Source organism: Vulpes vulpes, chromosome 8 (assembly GCF_048418805.1).
Source record: "Vulpes vulpes isolate BD-2025 chromosome 8, VulVul3, whole genome shotgun sequence".
In the NCBI taxonomy this organism is placed as follows: Eukaryota; Metazoa; Chordata; class Mammalia; order Carnivora; family Canidae; genus Vulpes; species Vulpes vulpes.
In genome coordinates, this window is record NC_132787.1 from 71678486 (window position 1) to 71702942 (window position 24457).

The window sequence follows — 24457 nt, forward strand, 5'->3', positions numbered from 1 at the left end:
TGTTAAGAGCTCCTGTGAATTAATAAGAAAAAGAAAATAGCGCCTGGTGGCTCAGTGGATTAAGCATCCAACTCTCGACCTCAGAAAAAGAAAACAATCCAATATAAATAAAGACAAGGGATGCCTGGGTGGCTCAGCGGTAGAGCATCGGCCTTTGGCTCAGGGCGTGATGCCAGAGTCCTGGGATTGAGTCCCACATCAGGATCCTTGCATGGAGCCTGCTTCTCCCTCTGCCTATATCTCTGCCTTTCTCTGTGTGTCTCTCATGAATAAATAAATAAAATCTTTAAAAAAATAAAGACAAAAATTATGTAAACTGTAAAGTTTCAGAAATTTTCAGAATTGAAAATTTCAGGAACTTAAATCTAAATACCTGATAATATGAGAAGATGTACAAGTAATTAGGGTACATGAAAATTAAAAATTAGTAATTATGTACTTATGTATTAGTAATTAGGGTACATGAAAGTACATGAAATTAAAGCCATTAAAGAAATGTCATTTCACGCCCATAAAATTGGCAAAATGGTGGCAAAGATATAGAGCAATGAAAATATTCATATTATAAGTAAGATTAAAAAATTGGTTAAAAATCAATTTGTAATTGACAGTACGTTAAAGTTGAAAATGCCATCCCCTACATCTCAACAAGTCTGAATCTACAACCTGAATCTACAACCTAGAATGAAATCAGTCACATGTACACAAGGAGCCATGTTCAAGGACATTTGTAGAAACAATTACTCTTCAAACAGATTTTAAAAGCTGTCGACTGATTTCTCTGAAGAAACAATGAAAGCCAGAAAATGTATATTCAAAGTACTAAGAGCAAATTACTATCCACATAGAATTTTATTTCTGTCAAAACAAAACAAAAAAAAATGTTTAAGTACTCTCCACACCGGGCCCAAACTCAGGACCCTGAGATCAAGACCTAAGCTGAGATCAAGAGTTGGACAATCAGGCTCCTGAATCTGCACCTCGGAACCATGTTTCACAACCAATATGACAATGATGTCACTGTTTGGAGCCCTCAGGGCAGGATTCATCAAATTGAATATGCAATGGAAGCTGTCAAACAAGGTTCAGCTACAGTTCTACTGAAATCAAAAACCCATGCAATGTTGGTTGCATTGAAGACAGCACAGTCAGAGCTTGCAGCTCATCAGAAGAAAATTCTCCACGTTGATAACCATATTGGTATCTCAGTTGCGGGACTTACTGCTGAATGCTAGACTGTTACGTAATTTTATGCACCAGGAGTGTTTGGATTCCAGATTTGTATTTCACAAACCTCTTCCTGTGTCTCGTCTTGTATCTCTAATTGGAAGCAAGACCCAGATACCAACACAACAATATGGCCGGAGACCATATGGTGTTGGACTGCTTATTGCTGGTTATGATGATATGGGCCCTCACATTTTCCAAACCTGTCCATCTGCCAACTATTTTGACTGTAGAGCCATGTCCATTGGAGCCCGTTCTCAATCAGGTCCTACTTACTTGGAGAGACATATATCTGGGTTTATGGAGTGCAATTTGAATGAACTGGTTAAACATGGTCTGCATCCTTACGAGAAACACGTCTTGCAGAACAGGACCTAACTACAGGGGATCCCTGGGTGGCTCAGCAGTTTAATGCCTGCCTTTGGCCCAGGGCGTGGTCCTGGAGTCCCAGGATCAGGTCCCACATCGGGCTCCTGGCATGGAGCCTGCTTCTCTCTCTGCCTCTCTCTCTCTATCTCTCTATCTCTCAATGTCTATCATGAATAAATAAATCTTTAAAAAAAAAAAAAAAAAACAGGACCTAACTACAAAGAATGTTTCCACTGGAATTGTTGGTAAGGACTTGGAGTTTACGATTTATGATAATGATGATGTATCTCCATTCCTGGAAGGTCTTGAAGAAAGACCACAGAGAAAGGCACAGCCTGCTCAACCTGCTGATGAACCTGCAGAAAAGGCTGATGAACCAATGGAGCATTAAGTCACAAACCAGTCTATATGTGTATTATCAAATATGTAAGAATGCAGGAGCTTTTACTGATGACAATAATCTATACTTTGAACCAAAAGATGCAGCATGGTTTTATGATATGTTTTAGGAATCAGTCCAGATGTGTTTTTCCCAAGTAACTTGTCTGAACCATATAATAGTGTGCATTTTTCTTTGAGAGGGTCTATATAATCATTTTCTAGAAAGTATAGTTATCTGTACTAATGTTTTTATATGAAGAACACAGTGTCTTTGTGGTTTTAAAGACAACTGTGAAATAAAATTGTTTTACCTGCCTGCGTAAAAAAAAAGAAAAGATTAGGACAATCCAATCCACACACTGAGCCACCGAGTGCTCCACTGTCAAAACAAATTTTTAAATAAAGCTAAGATTAAACCATTTTCAGACAAAGAGGATACTGAAATGGAAATTCATGTACTAAGTTGAGTAATTGTGAAAATATATCAAAACTTGTGAGATGTATCTGAAGCTTGGATTATAAGGAAATTTATAGGCTTAAGTGCATATATTTGGCAAAGGGCAATCTAAAATGTAATGATTAGGGACAGCCTAGGTGGCTTATTGGTTGAGCCTCTACCTTTGGCTCAGGGCATGATCCCATAGTCCTGGAATGGAGTCCCACATCTGGCTCCCCATGGGGAGCCTGCTTCTCCCTCTGCCTGTGTTTCTGCCTCTCTCTCTGTGTTTCTCGTGAAAAAATAAAAAATCTTAAATAAATAAAATGTAGTGATTAAACTCTATTAGAAGGGAAAAAATAAAAGAGCAGAAATTAATGATATAGTAACATATATTTAATAGACAAGATCCTGGGAGAAACACCTCTCAATTGAGGCAGAAAAAGCATTTGTTAAAGTTCAACAGGCATTCATGGAGGAAAAAAAAAAAAACCCTAGTTAAGAATCTAGAAAGCATTTCTTTGAAAGAGAAAACCAGAAATAGAATGTGCTTTTGTTCTGATAAAGTGTATCTTAAAAAAAAAATTTAATGGATTTAGCAAGGTTACAAGACATAAAAACAGATTATATTAATGCATACTAACAACAGAAACCCTCATTTATTGCTGATGAGAATGCAAAATGGCATAGCCACCTTGGAAGACAGTTTGCTGTCTTCTTACAAAACTAACATACTCTTACCATGAAATCCAAAAATCATACTTCATGGTATTTGCCCAAAGGAGTTGAAAACTTATGGCCACACAAAAATCTGTACACAAATGTTTATAGCAGCTTTATTCATACTCACCAAACATGGAAGCAACCAAGATGTTTCTTAGTACGTGAATTGGGTAAATACACTGTGGTATATCCATGAAATGGAATAATATTCAGCATAAAAAAGAAATGAGCTATCAAGCCATAAAAGATATGGAGAAACCTTAAGTGCATATTATTAAGTGAAAGAAGCCTATCTGGAAAGACTATATACTACATGATTCCAACTATATGACATTCTGGAAAAGGCAAACCTATGGAGACAGTAAAAATTTAACAAAGAGTTTATATCCAGTATAAAGAACACTTAGAAATAATGGATGTGAGACTTCAAATTTCTTCAAGTTTTGAAAAACTGATTTATAGTGTTGGAAATCAGGATAACAGATACCTTTGGGAGGGAGGAAGGAAAAGTCATTGGAGCAGAAAGGGGCATAAGAGAGATGTTTCTAGGATGTTGGCACACTTTCACTCTCAATCATGAGTATTCATTTGTGATAGTCCATAGAGCTGTATATTTCTTTTTTTAAACTTTTCCATATGTGTGTTATAGTAGAAAATTTTTTAAAAAAACAAGAAAATAAACATTTGCACATTGCACATCATTAAAATGAGGATTTGAAATGTGTGTATACTTTGGGAAAGAGTCTACTGTATTTACATTTCTTCATAATATCATTGCTTTAAAATAAAACAGCATTTTTTGTTGTTGTTGAATTCAGGGTGCAATCAATTTCACTGGGGCAAGGACAAGGACCCATTGCTGAAAGAATGATCAAAGATGCAATGAAATCAGGAAACTGGGTATTTTTGCAAAATTGCCATCTTGCTGTTTCTTGGATGCTGGCAATGGAAGAACTAATTAAAACCTTCACAGATCCAAGTATGTTGAACACATAGAATTTGCATAATAATACCTTTCTTACGTAGCCTTTCTTTGTTGAATCCAGTTCTTGTAATAATTTTTATTGTAGGAATTATGTTCCCCCATATTAAAGAGGAGGAATTTGAAACCTAAAGAGGTTTAGTTAAATTACACAATCCAGACTTGAAAAAAGATCTCCAGACTCCAAATTGAGAGTATGACCCACTGGATCATTTCTGTTTCATGTTCCTTTCTGTGGAGGCCATTTGAATTCAAAATAGATGACATATACGCACAATAAAAGAAATAGAAAGTGGACTTAGAACAAAGAAAGGAAATTAAATCTTTCACTACAGAATAAGTTAAGGAACAGATTCAAAGTCCCACCAATCCCCTTAGAGTCACGTTTCACCACTTCTTATTCTCTGTGACTCCTATGCCAACTAACTAACCTTCATGTGTGCCTCCTAGCCATGTTGTGGAAAACCCACCTCAGGGCTTCGGAGCCAAAATATAACGCAAAGACAGAGTTTAGGATAAAGTGGAACACTAGCTGTACTGCTTTGCCAAGCGAAGGAGGCTACAGCAGGCTATGGCCTTCAAAACAGCCTCCCTCTTTTCCACAGGGAGGAAAGGGCTGGGGGGAGAAGGAGGGTAGTGTTAATAGAGAAATACAGGACCTTGGAACACCTGGGTGGCTCAGCGGTTGAGCATCTGCCCTTGGCTCAGGTCATGATCCAAGAGTCCCGGGATCAATTCCCACATCGGGATTCTTGCATGGAGCCTGCTTCTCCCTCTGCCTGTGTCTCTGCCTCTCTCTGTGTTTCTCTCCTGAATAAATAAATAAAATCTTAAAAAAAGAAAGAGAAAAGAAAGAAAAGAAAGAAAGAAAGAAAGAAAGAAAGAAAGAAAGAAAGAAAGAAAGAAAGAAAGAAAGAAAAAGAAAAAGAAATACAGGATCTAGCTGGTTTTGACAGGAATTGTTTGCGGGATGCCAACCTCATTCATCATGTCTTCAGGGTGGTCCCAGGTTCCTAAAACAGAACGCTAAGAAGGAAGGAGGGGAGGACTGCAGAAGAGAGGAAAAAGGTGATTTAGTTTTTAAAATTGAGCTTCGCTGAAGCATTAGAACAGCCATTTAGATTTTTGTTCAACTTTATGCTTTTAAGTGGTTCCAGGCACACACACCCCCTGGGCATGCCCGGCATCATTCACAGTTGCTACCACTAACTATAACCACTTTCTTTCCCACGCAAGAAAGTATAAGGGGCTACAAAGAGAGAATTGGATTTAGATTCTATTCATTTTTAATGTTAGTATAAAAATAATTGAAACCTTAGGAACTGTATTATTGTTAATAAGCAGGGTGAGCCCCACTTTACCACTCAGTCAGAAGGGCATCCTACCAACCTAGAATATCCAGAGCCCTTTCTCTGGGGTCTTCCTTGGTGCCCTGACCACAGAAGCTATACAGCCAGTCTTGCAAGTGACTTTACTTACTTCTGCCTTTACAAACTGGCCAGCCTTCACGGGACACCACAGCCAAGACATAGCAGCCTTCCGCTAAAGATCCCTCATTTCCTGATTCCCCCCTCCTAGCCTCTGCAGGCTACTTCCAGCAAGTATAAAGAGTCCTTCACATCAACCATCCAGAATCTCCACTTTTTTCACTCTTTTGCAGTGCAAGTAAGAGTGGCATGCTTCCAACTGGGCCTGTGGCTTATTTCCATTTAAATAATTAAAGAAAAAATGACAAGAAAATATTCACCACTGTCCAAGGCTTGCTGATGACTAGGATTACAATTAAGAAGGAAATGCTAGGGAAGGCATCTAAAAAGCAACTTGCTGCAGTGGAGCTACGTGAGCCTTCAGAGTATGGAGACGTTCGGCCTAATGGTGACTGAGACAAGAGCGAGTGTATGCCAGAGGCCGGACAGGCTATGAAAGCCAGCTGACAGTGGTGGTGGCTTTTAAGTGCCTTCAGTTTACCAAAGCTTAAGTAGATAAAAAAAATCTTCTTCTGGCCCTTGTTACAATCATTTACTGATGTACCCATTTGAGTTCTGATGCTTAACTTGAACCCATTTAAAATAAAATACATTCAGGTAATAAGGTGAAAAGAGTAAGTGAACAAAAGAAAAACGAAACAAGGAAGAAGTGAAAACTCTGGATTTTAAATTCTAAGACCTGAGCAGAGTTCTGCCCCCACTACTTCCTGCCATGCCACCACAATGCCTCTCTGGGCCTCAGTTTCCCCAGCCATAAGAGGCCTGCACAGCATCATTGCTAGAACCCCTATGCTAAGATAATTTCTAAGATTCCAATACAGCTCTAAACTCCTATGATGTCTATGAAAGTTAATACTCTTGATGCTTCTGCAATTATAAGAGGAAAAGTATGAAAAAAATTACTTCTCTAAATCTGCCTTTTTCGTGCTTTGGATTTTTGGTTATTGAAATCATTAGCCCTAAGACTTTGGTTGGTGTCTGACTTCCATGCCTAATAGTTTTTACCATACAAGCAACTTCAGTGTTGCTCTAGAACTGTACTAGAACTAACTTGTAATTTTAGCTATTTAATGTAGATCATGAATTTAGATTACTAAACTAACAAGCACAAAATCAGCTTTAATCTACAGTCATTCATTCAATAAATATTTGGGAACCTACCATGTACCATGCACTGTTCTAGATGCTGAAGGTAGGACAGTGAACAAAACCACCTTAGATATCCATCCTCATAGAGCTTTACATATTAGTGAGGGGAGATAAGCATAATTAAAGCATATAATAAGTAATTTATATGGTATGATAGAATGTGGCTGGTGCTTTGGAAAAAATAAAGAATAAGGAGGATAAGAAAGGTCAGGATGAAATGGGGTGGGGGGGATGATAAGGAGAAAGAGTAGATAGTAATTTAAACAGTGTGGTCTGGGGGCACCTGGGTGGCTCAGTGGTGGAGTGTCTACTATTGGCTCAGGTCATGATCCCAGGGTCCTGGGATTAAGTCCCACATCAGGCTCCCCAGGGGAGCCTGCTTCCCCCTCTGCCCAAGTCTCTGCCTCTCTCATGAATAAATAAATAAAATATTATAAATAAACAAACAAACATAAACAGTGTGGTCTGGGTACACCTCTTTGAGAAGGCAGCATTGGACCAAGACTTGAAGAATGTGAGGCAATCTAAAGGAAGAGTAATCCAGGCAAAAGGAATAGCTAATGCAAAACCCTAGGGAGGGAGCAAGCCTGGAATGTTGGAGAAACACCATAAGATGTACTTAAAAACCAGCATCTAAGAAAGTTATCCTGGAATGATGCCTGTGTGTTCCTATAATGGGAACAATAATTTTCCCCAACTTCACTTCAGCCTTTTGAACCCAGAATAGAACTCATTTTCTTAGGTTCTCTGTCAACAGTAAACATATTGACCGAACATCTTCATGCTACTTATGAAGTCTGTTCCTACCCCTGCTCCCTCAGTTCCCTTTGCAACTACTCTGCAGAGTGGAGAAATCTCTTTCTTCTCCATAGGACTTTCTGACCATTTTCATGCAATCTGCTGAAAATTGAATTGTTTAAAAACAAAATACTTCATGAGCACTGGCAGTAACCATCCTGGTATTTTCTGAAAAATTTCCCCATTTCAGAGAGGAGACCCTTAACACCTGCAACAAGTATTGAAAATTAGGGATGCCTGAGTGGCTCAGCAGTTGAGCATCTGCCTTCGGTTCAGGACATGATCCTGGAGACCCCTAGGATCGAGTCCCACATTGGGATCCTTGCATGGAGCCTGCTTCTCCCTCTGCCTGTGTCTCTGCTTCTCTCTCCGTGTCTCTCATGAATAAATAAATAAAATCTTTAAAAAAAAAGAAATTAAGGACACATTAATTTTCAATACTTTTTTTTAAAAAGGTTTTATTTATTTATTCATGAGAGACATGGAGAGAGAGGCAGAGACACAGGCAGAGGGAGAAGGAGGCTCCTCACAGGAAGCCCAATGCGGGACTCCATCCCCATACCTGGGATCACGCCCTGAGCTGAAGGCAGACGTTCAACCGCCGAGCCACCCAGGCGTCCCTGTGTCCTTAATTTCATTACTCAAATGTGCCAACATCTAGATTGGCAAACTCTCATGTATTAAGAGTTTCCAAAAAGATTTCTTCTACTTCCATTTTAGAACATTTTACAACATAAAATACTTAAACTAGTCTTTAAACAGAGCTCACAGCATTTTTTTTTGCTATCCCATAATAAGTATTTATTACTTAAAAGTATTATTATAATTTAAGCATTTTCCATTTTTGTTGTTTTCTCTTTGTTTTGAACAGCTATTGTTATCAAGGACACTTTTCGACTTTTTTTAAGTTCCATGCCTAGTAGTACATTTCCCGTTACAGTTCTTCAAAATTCTGTCAAGGTAATGTATGCACATGGTTGGAATGGTGCAAAATGATTAGCCTCAGAATGTTTCCCGAGTGGGTCCAGGGAGCCCAGGCCTTGTGCAGGACCACATTAAAGTCTGGGTGGCCAAGGTGGGAAGGTGGAAGTCAGTATCCCTTCACCTCATAGCATGCAGGCACACAGTTTCCCAAGGCACTTCCCATCTTTATGTGCCCTAGCCTGTTGATCATTCAACAGTATAAGAAAATGTCAAGGATGCAGAGTGGTAAGAATGGAACCCCTCCCAGAATTAAGAGAATGTTTCAGCATTTGAGAGACAGGAGGACCTACAGGTAGTATGGCTGCTGGGTTTTAGTGCTGGGAATTCTCCAATATACAGGAAGCCTCTGCATACAAATGATCACTCAGGAACAAGAGATGCTTCTTCCTTTCCTGTCCCATGTCATCAAGGGATGTCATATGTTGAGATGCATGGAAAATCCAATGCTGAAGGCCTGAGAATACTTTCTGGCCCATATTTAGAAAAATGAACACCAAAAGAAATTGTCTGAGATTCTTGTGGAGACGGTTCATCCACTGTAGATCTGAAGACCCCCACCAGACCTGACTTTGCAGAGCCTGAGGCTGAGCAAGATACAGAGCAAGCCCCCACATACCAGGAATGCCCCATGGGTATCAGTTATCTACATCCTCTCAATGGCTTCCGTCTCTGTGTGTTATTCAGAAATAATGCAAATCGATAAAATCACCCTTTCTGCCATATATGTGTCTGAACCCAGGTAACCAATGAGCCACCAAAAGGTTTACGTGCAAATATCAGACGGGCATTTACTGAAATGACACCTTCGTTTTTTGAAGAAAACATACTTGGAAGAAAATGGAGACAAATAATATTTGGCATTTGTTTCTTCCACGCAATTATTCAGGTACACCCAACTTTTGCTTTTTAGTAGAAAAAAGAAAGTGCATTATGTTAATAAATAAATAAAAAGTGGGAATGACATGAAAGCTTACAAATGGCATTGTAAAGTGCTGAGGCCCTATTCAGGGTCTGAAGCCAAGTTGTTCTCACTCAGTGGCTGATCTCCATACTCCCCTCACCTCAGCTTCGCCTCCTAGCTCTACTCTGATCTAAGGGACATCATCACCTGGATAAATGCACGAGGTCAAATTCAAAAGCACAAAATTGATCTCCTCAGAGACATATCTCACTCCCAAGTCTCCCAAATCTCCAGACTCTACTCCTGAAATTGGTAGTCCCATCTCTCAATCACCTGCATTCAAAATTTCAGTATTATTTTTATTATTCCTCATTTGCACATATATATCATGTCAGTCCATCATTTTCCTTGCAATAGTTTCATCCTCACCTGGCCCTTTTTGGGTGGGCTTACTACCCTTAAGAGCCTCTTCCCTGTGACCAGAGCCCCAAGTCCCCTGAAAGATGACTTTCAACTCAGTACTATTTTCTCCTTCCCTCTGCTCAAACTTCATTGCTGTGATCTGGTGTCCATCCTGAGACCCTGCATTTAAATTCTGACTCTTTGACTACACGTCTCTAGATGATGTCTTAACTAAACTGGCTGCCTGGGTTTCAAGTGTATATGGTCTACAGAGAATCTGTAAAGAAAAAAACAAAGATTAAAGATGCAAAATATGACATAAATAAGTAAACAAGGTCCCAGAGGAGATCTGAGAGGCTGGGACCAGGGACTCTAGGCACAAGGCCCTTGTTGTACAAATAAAAACAGCTGAGATGGGAAAGTGGTTCAACACTTACGAAATTTTGAAATCAAGAGGAGGGAATATGAGACCTCTGGTATAATCATCAGTTTGGAATTAAGAAATTAAGATGGGATAGGGAGATAATGAAGAAAGAAAAAGAGGTCACTATGTGAAGTCATGAAGCAAGGGTTATGATTCTGTGTACTAGTTTAAAAAATGTCACTGCAGAGAAGTCAGCATGTAATCAGCACATAGTGATATGACTTAAAAGCCTAGGTGGTAGGCAGACTCTTTAGAACTGGGAGTAGCTCTTGCCACAAGATGGATGATTAGTGTCAGTCTTTGCCTATTTTGATTGGGAAATATTTTATTTTACCATGAAAGACAGATGCCCTTCTATCATATTTCTAGTAAGTCAAGTTTTCTTTTGGAAATTTTGGAGAAAAGCCAGGACTGGAGGAAGAGATGCCACCCATGTTTGCTGAAAGCCAAACTGAAAGCCTAGATGAAGTTGAACTGTATGATCTTAACTGATTTTAACATGATCTTAACATGATGTCAACAGAATGAGGATGCCCAACTTCAATAGAAACCTTTCATTTCTCAGTATTTTATACAAAGCTAATTTATCAAATTTTATGTAAGACTATTTTCATTTTCCCTTCTAGGAGAGAAAAAAGTTTGGCCCTCTTGGTTGGAATATCTGCTATGAATTTAATGACAGTGACAGGGAATGCGCTTTACTGAACCTCAACCTTTACTGCCAAGAAGGAAAGATTCCCTGGGATGCACTAATTTACATTACTGGTCAGTATGCCCACATGGCCAGGGCATGGCCCATATAAAAATGGTGTCCTTCCCAGTGTTTGATGGTGGTGATGATGACTTCTAACGGTCCCTTTGTGAAGATAAGACTGTGATAAGGATATTATGAAAAAAAAAAAAAAAGGATATTATGAGAATATTTACACATGGAAAATACAGCTGTTTTCCCAAATAATAATAGCAAAACCTTGTATCTTTCTTGATACATGCAACTACTGTGTTCAGCACTTCCCAAGAATTAGCATATTGGATCCTCATAGCAATCATATGAGGTGAGGACTGTTATATCCCTATTTTATACGTGAGGAAACTGAGGCACACAGTTTATAAGTGGTGGACTGTATAAGTCAGTCTAGCCTCAAAAGTCTGTGTTCTTAAATTCAAAAGAATCTGAACACTGATTGACTAGTAGAGACCTGTTCAGGTATATTTGTGAAAAAAGGAAAAATATTTCAGGAATTCAATTATTTAGAAAATATTAATTGTGGCCACATGGGACCTTGTGCCAAAATTAGGTCCAGTTTGGAATATGTAGGCCCAAGTAATGAAGAAATGATTTGCACTGGGAACTGGGGGAAGAAGGGCACTCTGAAAGGGGGAATAATGGGAATGAATGGTTTTCATTGGTAATAAGGGAAATAGAGAAGAGTAGAGAGGAATCAGGTGATCTAGAGCCATGAAACGCAAATAAACCTTGGAAATAGAGGGCAGGGAAACAACAGTGAAAATGAATGAGGACCATTCTCAGAGTGGACCAAAAGGGGTGGTCTTGGAATCTAGGGGCTGACATTATACTCTGGCCTCCAGCACTCTACTACCCCAGTAGGGCCAACACTGCTTATCAAAATAGTGATGGTCAATTGACCTTATATTGATGGTCAGCTAACTTTCAACAAAGGTATCAGGGTGGCTCAATGGAGGAAGGATAACAACAACAAATGATGCTGGGAATGTTAAGTATCCATCTGCAAAAGGATGAATTTGGATCCTTATCTCATATGATACATAAAAATTAATTCAAAATGAGTCCTGAAAAAAAAAAATGAGTCCTGAGAACTAAATGTAAGAGCTTAAACTACAGAGAGAAAGCACAGAAGTAAATCTTCATGACTTTGGGTTCAGCAATGATTTAGTAGATAAGATGTAAAAAAGCACAAGCAATAAAGAAAAAATAATAATGGACATCATCAACATTTACTTCAACAAACACCATAAAGAAAGTAAAAAGACAAGCCACAAACTGAAAGAAAATATTTGTAAATCATATGTCTGATAAGGCACTTGTATACGAAGTATTTTTTTTTACCATTTAGCACTTTATTTATTTTTATTTTTTTAATAATAAATTTATTTTTTATTGTTCAATTTGCCAACATACAGAATAACACCCAGTGCTCATCCTGGTTTATTTGCCTTTCATGGCTCTAGATCACCTGATTCCTCTCTACTCTTCACTATTTCCCTTATTACCAATGAAAACCATTCATTCCCATTATTCCCCCTCAGTGCCCGCCACCCAGTCACCCCCACCCCACCCTCCTCCCCTTCCACCGCCCCTAGTTCATTTCCCAGAGTTAGGAGCCTCTCATGTTCTGTCTCCCTTTCTGATATTTCCCACCCATTTCTTCTCCCTTCCCCTCTGTTCCCTTTCACTATTATTTATATTCCCCAAATGAATGAGACCATATAATGTTTGTCCTTCTCCGATTGACTTATTTCACTCAGCATAATACCCTCCAGTTCCATCCATGTCGAAGCAAATGGCGGATATTTGTCATTTCTAATGGCTGAGTAATATTCCATTGTATACATAAACCACATCTTCTTTATCCATTCATCTTTCGATGGACACAGAGGCTCCTTCCACAGTTTGGCTATTGTGGACATTGCTGCTAGAAACATTGGGGTGCAGGTGTCCCGGCATTTCATTGCATCTGCATCTTTGGGGTAAATCCCCAGCAGTACAATTGCTGGGTCGTAGGGCAGATCTATTTTTAACTCTTTGAGGAACCTCCACACAGTTTTCCAGAGTGGCTGCACCAGTTCACATTCCCACCAACAGTGTGGGTTCCCTTTTCTCTGCATCCTCTCCAACATTTGTGGTTTCCTGCCTTGTTAATTTTCCCCATTCTCACTGGTGTGAGGTGGTATCTCATTGTGGTTTTGATTTGTATTTCCCTAATGGCAAGTGATGCAGAGCATTTTCTCATGTGCTTGTTGGCCATGTCTATGTCTTCCTCTGTGAGATTTCTGTTCATGTCTTTTGCCCATTTCATGATTGGATTGTTTGTTTCTTTGCTGTTGAGTTTAATAAGTTCTTTATAGATATTGGAAACTAATATTCGATAAAGGAGGAAAGACTATCCACTGGAAGACAGTCTCTTCAGTAAATGGTGCTGGGAAAACTGGACATCCACATGCAGAAGAATGAAACTAGACCACTCTCTTGCACCATACACAAAGATAAACTCAAAATGGGTGAAAGATCTAAATGTGAGACAAGATTCCATCAAAATCCTAGAGGAGAACACAGGCAACACCCTTTTTGAACTCAGCCACAGTAACTTCTTGCAAGATACATCCACGAAGGCAAAAGAAACAAAAGCAAAAATGAACTATTGGGACTTCATCAAGATAAGAAGCTTTTGCACAGCAAAGGATACAGTCAACAAAACTAAAAGACAACCTACAGAATGGGAGAAGATATTTGCAAATGATGTATCAGATAAAGGGCTAGTTTCCAAGATCTATATACAAAGTATTATATAAAGAACACAACTCAACAGTGAGAAGAAATATAATCCAATTTAAAAGTGGGCAAAAGATTTGAATAGACATTTCACCAAAGAAGACATATTAATAAACACATGAAAAGATGCTTAGTCATTAAGGAAGTGAAAATTAAAGCTACAATGAGATACCACTTCACACACCAACTAGGATGACTAAAATTAAAAAATGAAACAACAAAAAAACAGCAACAAAGTGTTGGCAAGGATGTGGAGAAAGTAGAATCCTCATACGCTGATGGTGGCAATGTAAAATGGTGCTGCTATTTTGGAAAATGTTTTAAATAGACTTACCATATGACCCAGAAAAAATGAAAACACATGTCCACACAAAAACTTTGTACATGTTTATACAGCATTATTTCATAATAGCCAAAAAAGTGGAAACAACCTAAACTTCTATCAGCTGGTGAATGGATAAACAAATGTGACATACCATGTACTACCATAGCATGTACTACCCAGCCATTAAGAAAGGAGTAACATACTGATAGGTGCTGCAACATAGGTAAACCTCACACTTATGGTAAGTAAAAAAGTCAGACACGGGGGTGCCTGGGTAACTCAGTCAATTAAGCATCCAACTCTTGATTTTGGCTCAGGCCCTGATCTCAGGGTCCTGGGATCTAGCTCCAAGTTAGGCTCCATGCTCAACAGGAAGCCTGCTTGAGATTCTCTCTTCCTCTCCCCCTACTCCATCCCCCTGCTCTCTCACTCTCTCCCTCTCTCTCAAATAAATAAATCTTAAAAGAAAAAAGAGCACATAATACCACATTGTATGGTTCCATTTATATGAAAGTTCCAGAAAAGCCAAATGTATACAGACAGAAAGTAGGTTCATGGTTGCAGGGAGCAGGGACAAAAATGAGGAGTGACTGAGAAGGGGCACAAGATTGCATTTGGGGGATAATACAAATGTTCTAAAATTAGATTATGAAAAAAAATAAAATAAAATAAAATAAAATAATAAATAAAATAAAATTAGATTATGGTGATGGTTACAACATTGCAGGTTTACTAAAAATTAATGAATCATACCTGTAAATTTTATGTGGATTTTATGAATTTTAAATTATAGCTCTTTATTAGTCCTGTTTTTAAAAAATGGATAGAAGCACAAAGGCAATGAATGCTTTATCCATAGCGTGGTATTTTAGGCAGTCATTTATGCATTAATCCAGAAAATACTGCCTTATAGTACTAACAATAGATGCTAGAAATACAAAGACAATGTAGACCCTGCCCGCCAAAAACTCATGGCATGTAGGGTGGAGATAATGAATAAACTATATGTTGAGTTAATTACCAAATCAGAAGTGTATGTGCAAAGCTGTGGGAATTCAGAAGGAACAACTAACACTACCTGGAGGAATCTGGGACTGCTCCAGTGAGAGCTAAGTGCTGAACAGCTAAACTGAGCTAAGTGGGGCTCACCAGGAGAGAAAAGGCAGGAGAGCACACTGGACAGAGAGAAGAGTGATACAAAAGCCCAACAGGCTGAGGCGTGGTCTGACTATAGAGTTGGGCTGGTGCACAGTATGAAGAGGGAATGTACATGGAGAGGAGCTTTATCTTCAACAAAAATTTTAGAAAGGTAAGTTGAGGGCACATCATGAAAAACCTGTGTGTGTTGTTAATTTTGATTCTACTTTGTAATTGATGATTGGCAATCATGATCCTTTATGGTGCAAAGAGGTGCAATAATTTACAAAGCTATAATAAAAGCAACATGAAGGACTGAACAAGAAGATACAGCAACACCAGTGGGGAGAGAATAGAGAAATACTGAGGAGGCTTTAAATATAGGAAAGTATTTGGGGGTGGGAGGAGTCTTAAAATTTTATAGTGTAAGGTATAGCAATGCATAAGTCCAGGAGACACATCTGAGCTCAAAGTAGGCAAAGACAAAGCCAAACCTAAGGCCTACCCAGTTTGTATTGGGCCAGCCCCTGGAGATAGGTGAGGAAGACAAGGGGAAAGCCACCACACTGGGATCTGCAACGAGACCCTCAGGGACTGTGATGCCGAGGCCAGGACAGGTGGTGGGCATGTATGGTGGACACCTCCTCCACAGGTTCTTCTTCTGGGAAGACCAAACCCAGAAGACTCCTTCCTAAAAGTGAGCCCAAGAGTCATCTACTCTGAGTAAAAATTGTGGAGCTCCTTATTTATGCAGTTTGATCCAAGCAAAGGATAAAACTCAATCTGGATGGAGGAGTACAAAGTCTGATAACATATAAGGAAAATATTTCTATGCTGCTTCTCAAAATGCAGTCATTTGCGACTCGAAAAAAAAAAATAATACACTTTAGGGCAACTCTTTTCTCTCACCACCTACTAATGATAGAAGTCTTAGTTTTCCTGGCCATCATTCTTTTCCAGACACCATCATGCAATTGGAGAAACTTGTGCTTAATTCCCATCCAGCCCCAAGGACCCAAGAGGAGCTTTAACTTAGGCGCAGACTAGATGGACCCACTACAAAGATGTAACTAAACTTTGTGTTCCAAGATTTCCTAGAAGGCAACTGAAGAATATACCCAGGAAAATACAGCAGAATCTCTTTCTTCCCTCTTACAATTGCTAATACAGAGGATTTAGCTACTTGACCATCAGCTGTGATATCTACTTCCTCTCCCCTCTCCCTGAGTGGCTAATCCAACAAGACAGACCAAATGTGCTTCAGGGAATATAAGTGTCCCTTTAAGAGGTGCAAGTAAAGACAGTGCTCTCTTAGAAATAAATTATGGAGATTCCAAAGACCAAATAACTTTCTTTCAACCAATCATCTCAGCTTAAAAGAGAATGAAAAACTTTCTTCCTGACATAATGGAAGATATGAAGAGAACAGATGAACATTCCGAGAATTTAGAAGTTGACAATATCAGTATCATAGGTAAAATCCTTCTGGGAACCCTACAGTGGTAAATAATGAAATGTAGCAATGGATCTGGAATTTTCCCAAGGAATTATATCAGCAATAGGTATTATTCCAATGCAGAATAGATATCATTCCTACTTATAATTTTGGGACGACCGTGGAACATGCTGTAAGTAGCTTCTCTATGAAAAGAGAGAGGGGATACTAATAAGTTTTAATTACCCAACATAATTTTTGTGAGGCATTGTCTCTTTCAGCTTGGATCTATCTTTCCTTCCTAGCTTAATTTTAATAATTATAATATATGTATGCAGTTTCAATGTCTTGTTATAAATGTTTTGGTTCCATTTATTTGCTGGCCTCAAAAAGAGGCAGTGTTTTATGTAAAGTGTATGTTTTAGAATACTGTGCTCAGTGATGGAATTACACCCAAAATCAGGGGGTGCCTGGGTGGCTCAGCTGGTTAAACATCTGACTTTGGCTCAGGTCATGATCTCAGGGTCCTGGGACTGAACTCCGCATCAGGCTGACAGCCTGCATCTCCCTCTCCCTCTGCTGCTCCCCCTGTGTTCTTGCTTGTGCTCTCTCTCCAATAAATAAAATCCTTTAAAAATAAAAAGACCCCAAATCAGTAACTTACAGCAAAAAAGGGAAGGAGGAGGAGGAAATATGTAAATAGAGCTCAGTGGCTTTGGTTTTGGTTATTTGGGGAAAGCAAAATAATTAGCATAGGGTACATATAGTAGGTTTTTTCCTGCCCTTTAAAAGTTGACTTTTATTCTCTTTAGGGAGTAGTGATAGGAAACTCTGATATGCTTTTTTCACTTTCAGTTCCAAAAATGTGTACACAAATAAACCTATTAGAATTTGGATATGCATCTCAATAAAAAAATATGTTTTAAAATGCAAACTCCTTTTCAGGTGAAATTACATATGGCGGGAGAGTTACAGACACCTGGGATCAAAGATGCCTTCGTACAGTCTTAAAAAGGTTCTTTTCTCCTGAAACATTAGAAGAGGATTATAAATATTCAGAATCAGGTGAATGACTTTTCAATATTATGGAAAGGACCTTTTCCCAAGAAGTCATTGACAGCATCTCTCAGTTTTCCATCCAGAAGTTCCTGACATCTAGACATCACAACCTAGTCCTCGTGCCCGCCCACCCCAGCCACATGCTTGACCACCTCCAAAACTAGTTTGGCAGTAAAAGCACAAAAATATCTATTGTGTAGTAACCAGTTTGAGGTATTTGTTCTAAAGTGGGTGGTATTCAGTCTAAATATGTTTTCAAAGCTCTATAAATTTGGAGCCCTTACCAAGGCATGGCTATCAGCAGCACATTCCTGGGTTCCCAGAATCTTCTGGAGAGGACACCCTAAAAGGTTAGGATACTAATCACAACTCAAGGCCTTAAGAAAAGGCAGAGACCAGGCACAGTAATGAAAGCAAGGAGAGTGGGGAAAACAATACCCTTTTCTGTGGAAGGCAGTTGATTAATGCCACCATCTGAACAGGCAGAGAAGGGCCAAACTTGGTGGTACAGAGCTAGTCTATTTGAAACAAATTTGCCCTCTGTGTTTTCAATAAACAGGCATCTATTTTGCACCCTTGGCTGACAGCCTACAAGATTTTAAGGACTACATTGAAAATCTGCCTTTGATGGATGACCCAGAAATATTTGGAATGCATGAAAATGCCAACCTAGTTTTCCAGGTATGTGGCTTTTTAACCTAAAATCCATTTTCATATTGTGTATATAAACTTGAAACATCAATAATCATCTCATTAGTTCCATAAATTATAATATCCTTAAATAAGCAGAGTAAATGTTTGATCTCAACTTCAGCATTTGATTCCAACTTAGCCTGTTCCTTCTGGATCCTTCACAGAACCTAAGATCACCATACATTTTTCCCCTGTCACTGGCCACCCGTCATCATCCAGCCTCCTGCCGAGTCCCTAATCTGCCTGCTAGTCCACCTTAACATGGAGATTTGGACGATAATCCAGACAGTCCTTTCTCTTTTGCCCTTTTCTCTCCACACTGGGAAGATCTGTATTATATTACACAAAGGTTTACAAATCCACAGATGATTACAGTGTAAAAGTACGGTAACAAACATCCAAGACGAATAAAACAGTGTTCTTTAAAAGCATGGCTCATCAGCATCACAGTACCAGACCCCAGCAGTAGGTCCAAAGAGCAAACTGGCTAATTTCACTCTTGTAAGATCTTCTGATGCCCCACTTCTGTTACCCACAGTAGTCCAAGTTCCTCAGCATGGCGCCTGAGGCTCCTCCATTATCTAGGTATTACATACCTTTCCAGTTTATTCATCTGCCATGGCCAGGCATCTGTGGATGAACCAAAGCCATGAAATAAGGTCTGTCCCTTAGGGCCTGGAATACTATAAAGGTTGGATATTAAGTCTTGCTCACAAGGCTGAAGGGAATCATCTTCCTTTTCAACTTAAATTTTGCCCATAGAAGCATTAGAGGGTGATATCTACCTAGATATCAATGAATCTGCAGGAAACAACAGTAGAACTTCCAGAAAAACTCCAGGAGGTCAGTGCTCTACCACCTATGTCATGGTTCTCTACCATTAAAAATTGTTTTGCTTTTTAGTGAGGGGTTAATAATATTTTGATTTTCATTATTCTACTTTCAGGAAGAGAGTTGGCCAACCAAGTGTTAATATTCACTCATATCTGATTGTTTGCTCTGGAGTGGGTGGGGCACATGGGGCGAGGGGTGAAAGAAGGGAAAGGGCAGTGTACATATAGCAAGCCTGGCTGTATCCTGTGAGAAATATGGCACTGCTGGTAGAGGTAACACTCTTGGCAATGTGCACAGTAGTTCTGTGTTTTCCACTGGTTCACAATGACTGAGAATGAGACAGCAGGCATGTAGTGAGCACTGTGGTATGTTTTTCCATCTAGCCTCCCTTTCTCCATTTTTCTGGTATACTATATGCCCTACTCCCATCTCTTCCCTTTGGGATAACAGCCTCTTCCTCATTCCATGAAATTCTGGTAAGACTCCCTTACCTTCAGAGGTGGGTATGTGACTCAGGCCTGGCCAAAGGCAGCATTTCATCACCTGGCCACTCAAACTGGTCCAAGGAACAGGTGCATGGACTATGTTGGGTGAGAGAGAATTCTTCCCTAAGATATACTATATACAGATTCTAGGATTGGGGGAGGACTTCTTCTTTCCTTTGGAATCACTGGCTAGGATACTGTATATCTATAGCTGTCTGTGGCCTTATCATTGACACTCAACCCATTCCCTCTATCACATGTAAGAAACTCATCTGATGTAGGAAAGAATGAGAGAAACAACCAAACATGTACCAGAGAGAAAACATTAGATCCATTCATGCCTAGGACCCATGTGACTTGTGTTCTCTTCTTACCAGTGTATGAGCCAACAGATTTCTTTTCTTTGATTAGCTGGTTTAGGTTAGCTAATCCTGCCTGCCATCAATAGAGTCTTTACACAAAAGATATAAATGATTCCTTCCTCAGCCCAGCAAACTATACTTACATAGATCCTTAGTAGGAACTAGTAAAGACAACTGGACCTTGACCTGTGCACATCAGTTGGAGATACAAGGCAGAAATTCCCTCCTAAGGTAATAATGAGCAGAAGTCAAGGGCCATCTGTATAGATTGTCTGCACTAACAGATACCTCTTAACTCTGTTCTTATTAGAGGCTTAATAAATGGAAAAAATAAAAACAGCAGAGGCTGAGTAAATAGCGAGAAAATATAGGATAAAAGATTAGAAAACACTATCCAGAAGATACAGACTTGCCCTCTGTAAATCACCTGCTGCAAATAAATAAATAAATAAATAAATAAATAAATAAATAAATAAGTTTTGGCATCTGCGATAGGGTAGAAGACACAGCCTGTATGAAAGAAAAAAGCAAGAATTTGAGAATAAGCTGACATGTATATATGAAGGATGCCAGGGGATATGTGAGAATGAAGTCTTTCAAGGAAACTAGAACTACCACAGCAGAATTAAAAACTACTCTGGAGGCTTAAAGACCAGGACTAGTATATAGATCATCACACATGTGATATAAAGGGGACAAACCTGAGCTTTCCATAATGGAGATTAAAATGTCCAGAAATAGAAAACGATGAGAGATGATAATAGATACGGAAGATAGTGCAAGGAGATTCAACAAAACAAAAAACAAACAATTTTTTGTTCTGTTGAAAGAAAAAAAATACTGAAGCTATGCTTGTGCATATTCTGGCAGAACTACAATAAAAAACAAAAAGCTCATGGTAGCATCTAGCCCATCCTATCGCCAGCCTCCTCCCAAAAGTGTAGATGAGCTACTATATTAGTCAGGATGGACTTGGTTATGCTGCAGTAAGAAAAGTACTCAAATCCCAATTGCTTAATCCACCAACAACTATATTGGCAGGTTGACAAAAGGGCTCTTCTCCACACAACCATGCAAGAACCCAATTTAAAAAAAGAAGAACCCAATCTAACAGAAGCACTATTATATTGTAGCTGCCTTATCTAGAACAGATGGCCCCTTCATTCATAGCAGCATAGGAAGAGAAAGACTAGAGAATTATTCATAGGCTTTTCACTACCTCAGATACACAGTCCACCTTTCATTGGCCAGATTAGTCACATGGCCCACCTATCTGCAAGTGTACAAGAAAGCGTAATCTTTGCTAGGAGAAAGAACTAAAAATGGTTGCTCAGATAAGCATCTAAGCCAGTTACTATCATAGGAAAATAATACCAGACTGGCTGTACTAAATGTCTCAGGACTCTTTCATCCAATCAAGAAGAACTAAAATAGAAAAAGTCATATTAATGGCTGGCACTAAGCAAGGACACCAAACTATTTAACTATAGCATTAAGTAAATATTTCATATATGTATTTAGGGCCTAATGAATATGTCAAAAGTCATATCTGAAAGAATGTCTATCATGGAAAATATAATTTTAACAATCAAGATCTAAAATCCCAAGTTCTGAGCCCCTCTCTCTTCTGAGTGTTATGACTGAGGTTTCAAAGCCAAGGACTAGAGATTGATGGATAGATTTGGAAGATCTTAGACAATATCACAGAACATCCCATCACCCATTCCAGATATATTCTTGCAAAGGCATCTAAACATGAAGAACTAAAAGAATTACCTTTCCAAGACCTGTGTGAAAAGTACATAAGGTTTCCAACAAATAAATGAAAAAGATCCTATGTTTCTGAATAGAAAAAAATCTAGAAAAAATCAGAATATTTAGCTAACTTTGGAATAGGAATTTCTAAGCACCAAAAAGCAACAGAAAATAAATCAAATTAGAAAAAGCCAATAGATGTCACTATATGAAAAACATCATGAGAAAATTAAAAGACATGACCAAGCAAAACATTTTTGAAACAACAAAAAAGAAACCTGAGAAAAAGTTAACTATCCACATGTGGAACATTTCCTAGGAGAGACCACATGTTAGACCACAATTTAATGTAACAATAGGTTTTAAAAGATAGATATCATACAAAGTATCTTCTCTAACCACAATGCAATAAAGTTAGAAATCAATAAAACTTTATAGTAAGCAAAACAGGGGAGAACTGGCAGAAAGACAGACATATAGACCAATGGAATAGAACAAAGAGTCCAGAAATAAACCTTCACATAAATGATCAAATGATTTCTGACAAGGGGAAAGTACAATCTTTTCACCAAATGTTGCTGAAAGAACTGGATGCAAAAGAATAAAGTACGACCCTTAACTAACACCATATGCAAAATTAACTTGATGGATAAAAGATCCAAATGTTAAGTCCTATAACAATAAAACTCTCAGAAGAAAACATAGGACAAAAGCTTAATTTATTGACGAGATGAGCACTGGGTGTTATTCTGTATGTTGGTAAATTGAACACCAATAAAAAATAAATTTATTATTTTTAAAAAAAGGCAAAAAAAAACTTAATTTAAAAAAAAAGAAAGAAAAGCTTCATGACCTTGAATTTGGCAATGATTTTTTTTGCAATGATTTTTTGACCATGACACCATAAAAACAAGTAACAAAAGAAAGAACAAATTGGATTTCATAAAAAGTTTTTAATTTTCTACATTTAAAGACACTATCAAAAAAAAAAAGACTATAAACAGAGTAAAAAAGTGACCTACAGAATAGGAGAAAATATTTGCAAATCCTACACCTGATAAGGGGTTGATATCCAGAATATTTAGAGAACTCCTAAAACTCAACAACGACAAAAAACAAACAACCTGATTCAAAGATGGGCAAGGACTTAGTAGACATTTCTCCAAAGATGATCTACAGTCAATAAGCACATGAAAAGATGCTTGACATCACCAATCATAGTTAAATGCAAATCAAAACTGCAATGAGATACAACATCACACCCATTAGGATAGCTACTATCAAAATAACAAAACATGTGTTGGTAAGGATGTGGAGAAATTGGAATCCTTGTGTACTGTTGGTGGGGACATAAAGTGCTACAGCCACTGAGGAAAACAGTATAGGATTCCTCAAAAAAATTAAAAATAGAATTCAGGGGTGCCTGAGTGGCTCAACTGGTTAAGTATCTGCCTTCAGCTCAGGTCATGATCTCAGGGTCCTGTGATAGAGCCCCACATGGGGCTCCCTGCTCAGCAAGGAGTTTGCTTCTTCCTCTCCCTCTGCCCTTTTTTAAGATTTTTTAAGCAAAGATATTAATTCTTGCAAAGATAAAGATAGGTCCTCTGATACACTACTATCGGGAGTATAAATCAGTACAATGCTTTTAGAAATCAATGTAAAAATATCCAGTTTAAATATATTCTTTTGGAATATATCATTTAAAGAACTTCAAATATAGTGGATGAGCTTCATTATAGATATTCTATTCAGAGTTCTACCAGATCAAAAAACAAGAAATGTCAAAAAAAAAAAGTAGATCAATAACTCTATTCATACCACCAAGTATCACACAGTCATTTAAAGCATGATTCGTGAAGATTTTCAGTGATATGAGAAAAATATTCATGAAATTGAAAAAGAATGAATACTACAAAAATTGTATGTGTTCATTTTTTTAAAATTAGATGCACATAAAAGAGAAAATGTCCAACTGGGGATACAGTTACAAATATCTCTGGAGGGATCCCTGGGTGGCGCAGCGGTTTGGCGCCTGCCTTTGGCCCAGGGCGCGATCCTGGAGACCCGTGATCGAATCCCACATCGGGCTCCCGGTGCATGGAGCCTGCTTCTCCCTCCGCCTGTGTCTCTGCCTCTCTCTCTCTCTCTGTGACTATCATAAATAAATAAAAATTAAAAAAAAAAAAAAACAAATATCTCTGGAAAGCAGGATCACAAATTTTTTTAAAGATTTTATTTATTTATTCATGAGAGACACAGAGAGAGAGGCAGAAATATAGGCAGAGGGAGAAGCAGACTCCCTATGAGGAGGCCGATGTGGGACTCCATCCCAGGACCCCAGGATCACACCCTGAGCCAAAGGCAGCGCTCAATGGGTAAGTCACCCAAGCATCCCAAGAATATTTTTTTATGCTTTTCTGTATTTTCTAAATTTTCTATAATAAGTCATACTACTTCTCTAATTGAAAAAAAAGTCACTGGGACACCTGGGTGGCTGGGCGGTTGAGCCTTTGGCTCAGGGTATGATCCTGGGGTCCCGGGATCAAGCCCTACATTGGACTTCCTGCATGGAGCCTG

The 24457-nt window shown here is 38.6% G+C and overlaps 1 protein-coding gene and 1 pseudogene across 1 annotated transcript in view; both read left to right on the forward strand.

The window, feature by feature from the left end:
• Positions 1–24457, forward strand: part of DNAH6 (dynein axonemal heavy chain 6) — a 233817-nt gene that overhangs the window by 193433 nt on the left and 15927 nt on the right. The window contains exons 65-70 of the mRNA XM_025994437.2: positions 3955–4115; positions 8424–8512; positions 9276–9422; positions 10890–11028; positions 17638–17757; positions 18311–18432. Of these exons, the coding sequence (XP_025850222.2) occupies positions 3955–4115; positions 8424–8512; positions 9276–9422; positions 10890–11028; positions 17638–17757; positions 18311–18432 (778 nt within the window). The remainder of the gene's footprint in view (positions 1–3954; positions 4116–8423; positions 8513–9275; positions 9423–10889; positions 11029–17637; positions 17758–18310; positions 18433–24457) is intronic.
• On the forward strand, positions 987–2033 carry LOC112916689 (proteasome subunit alpha type-1-like; annotated as a pseudogene).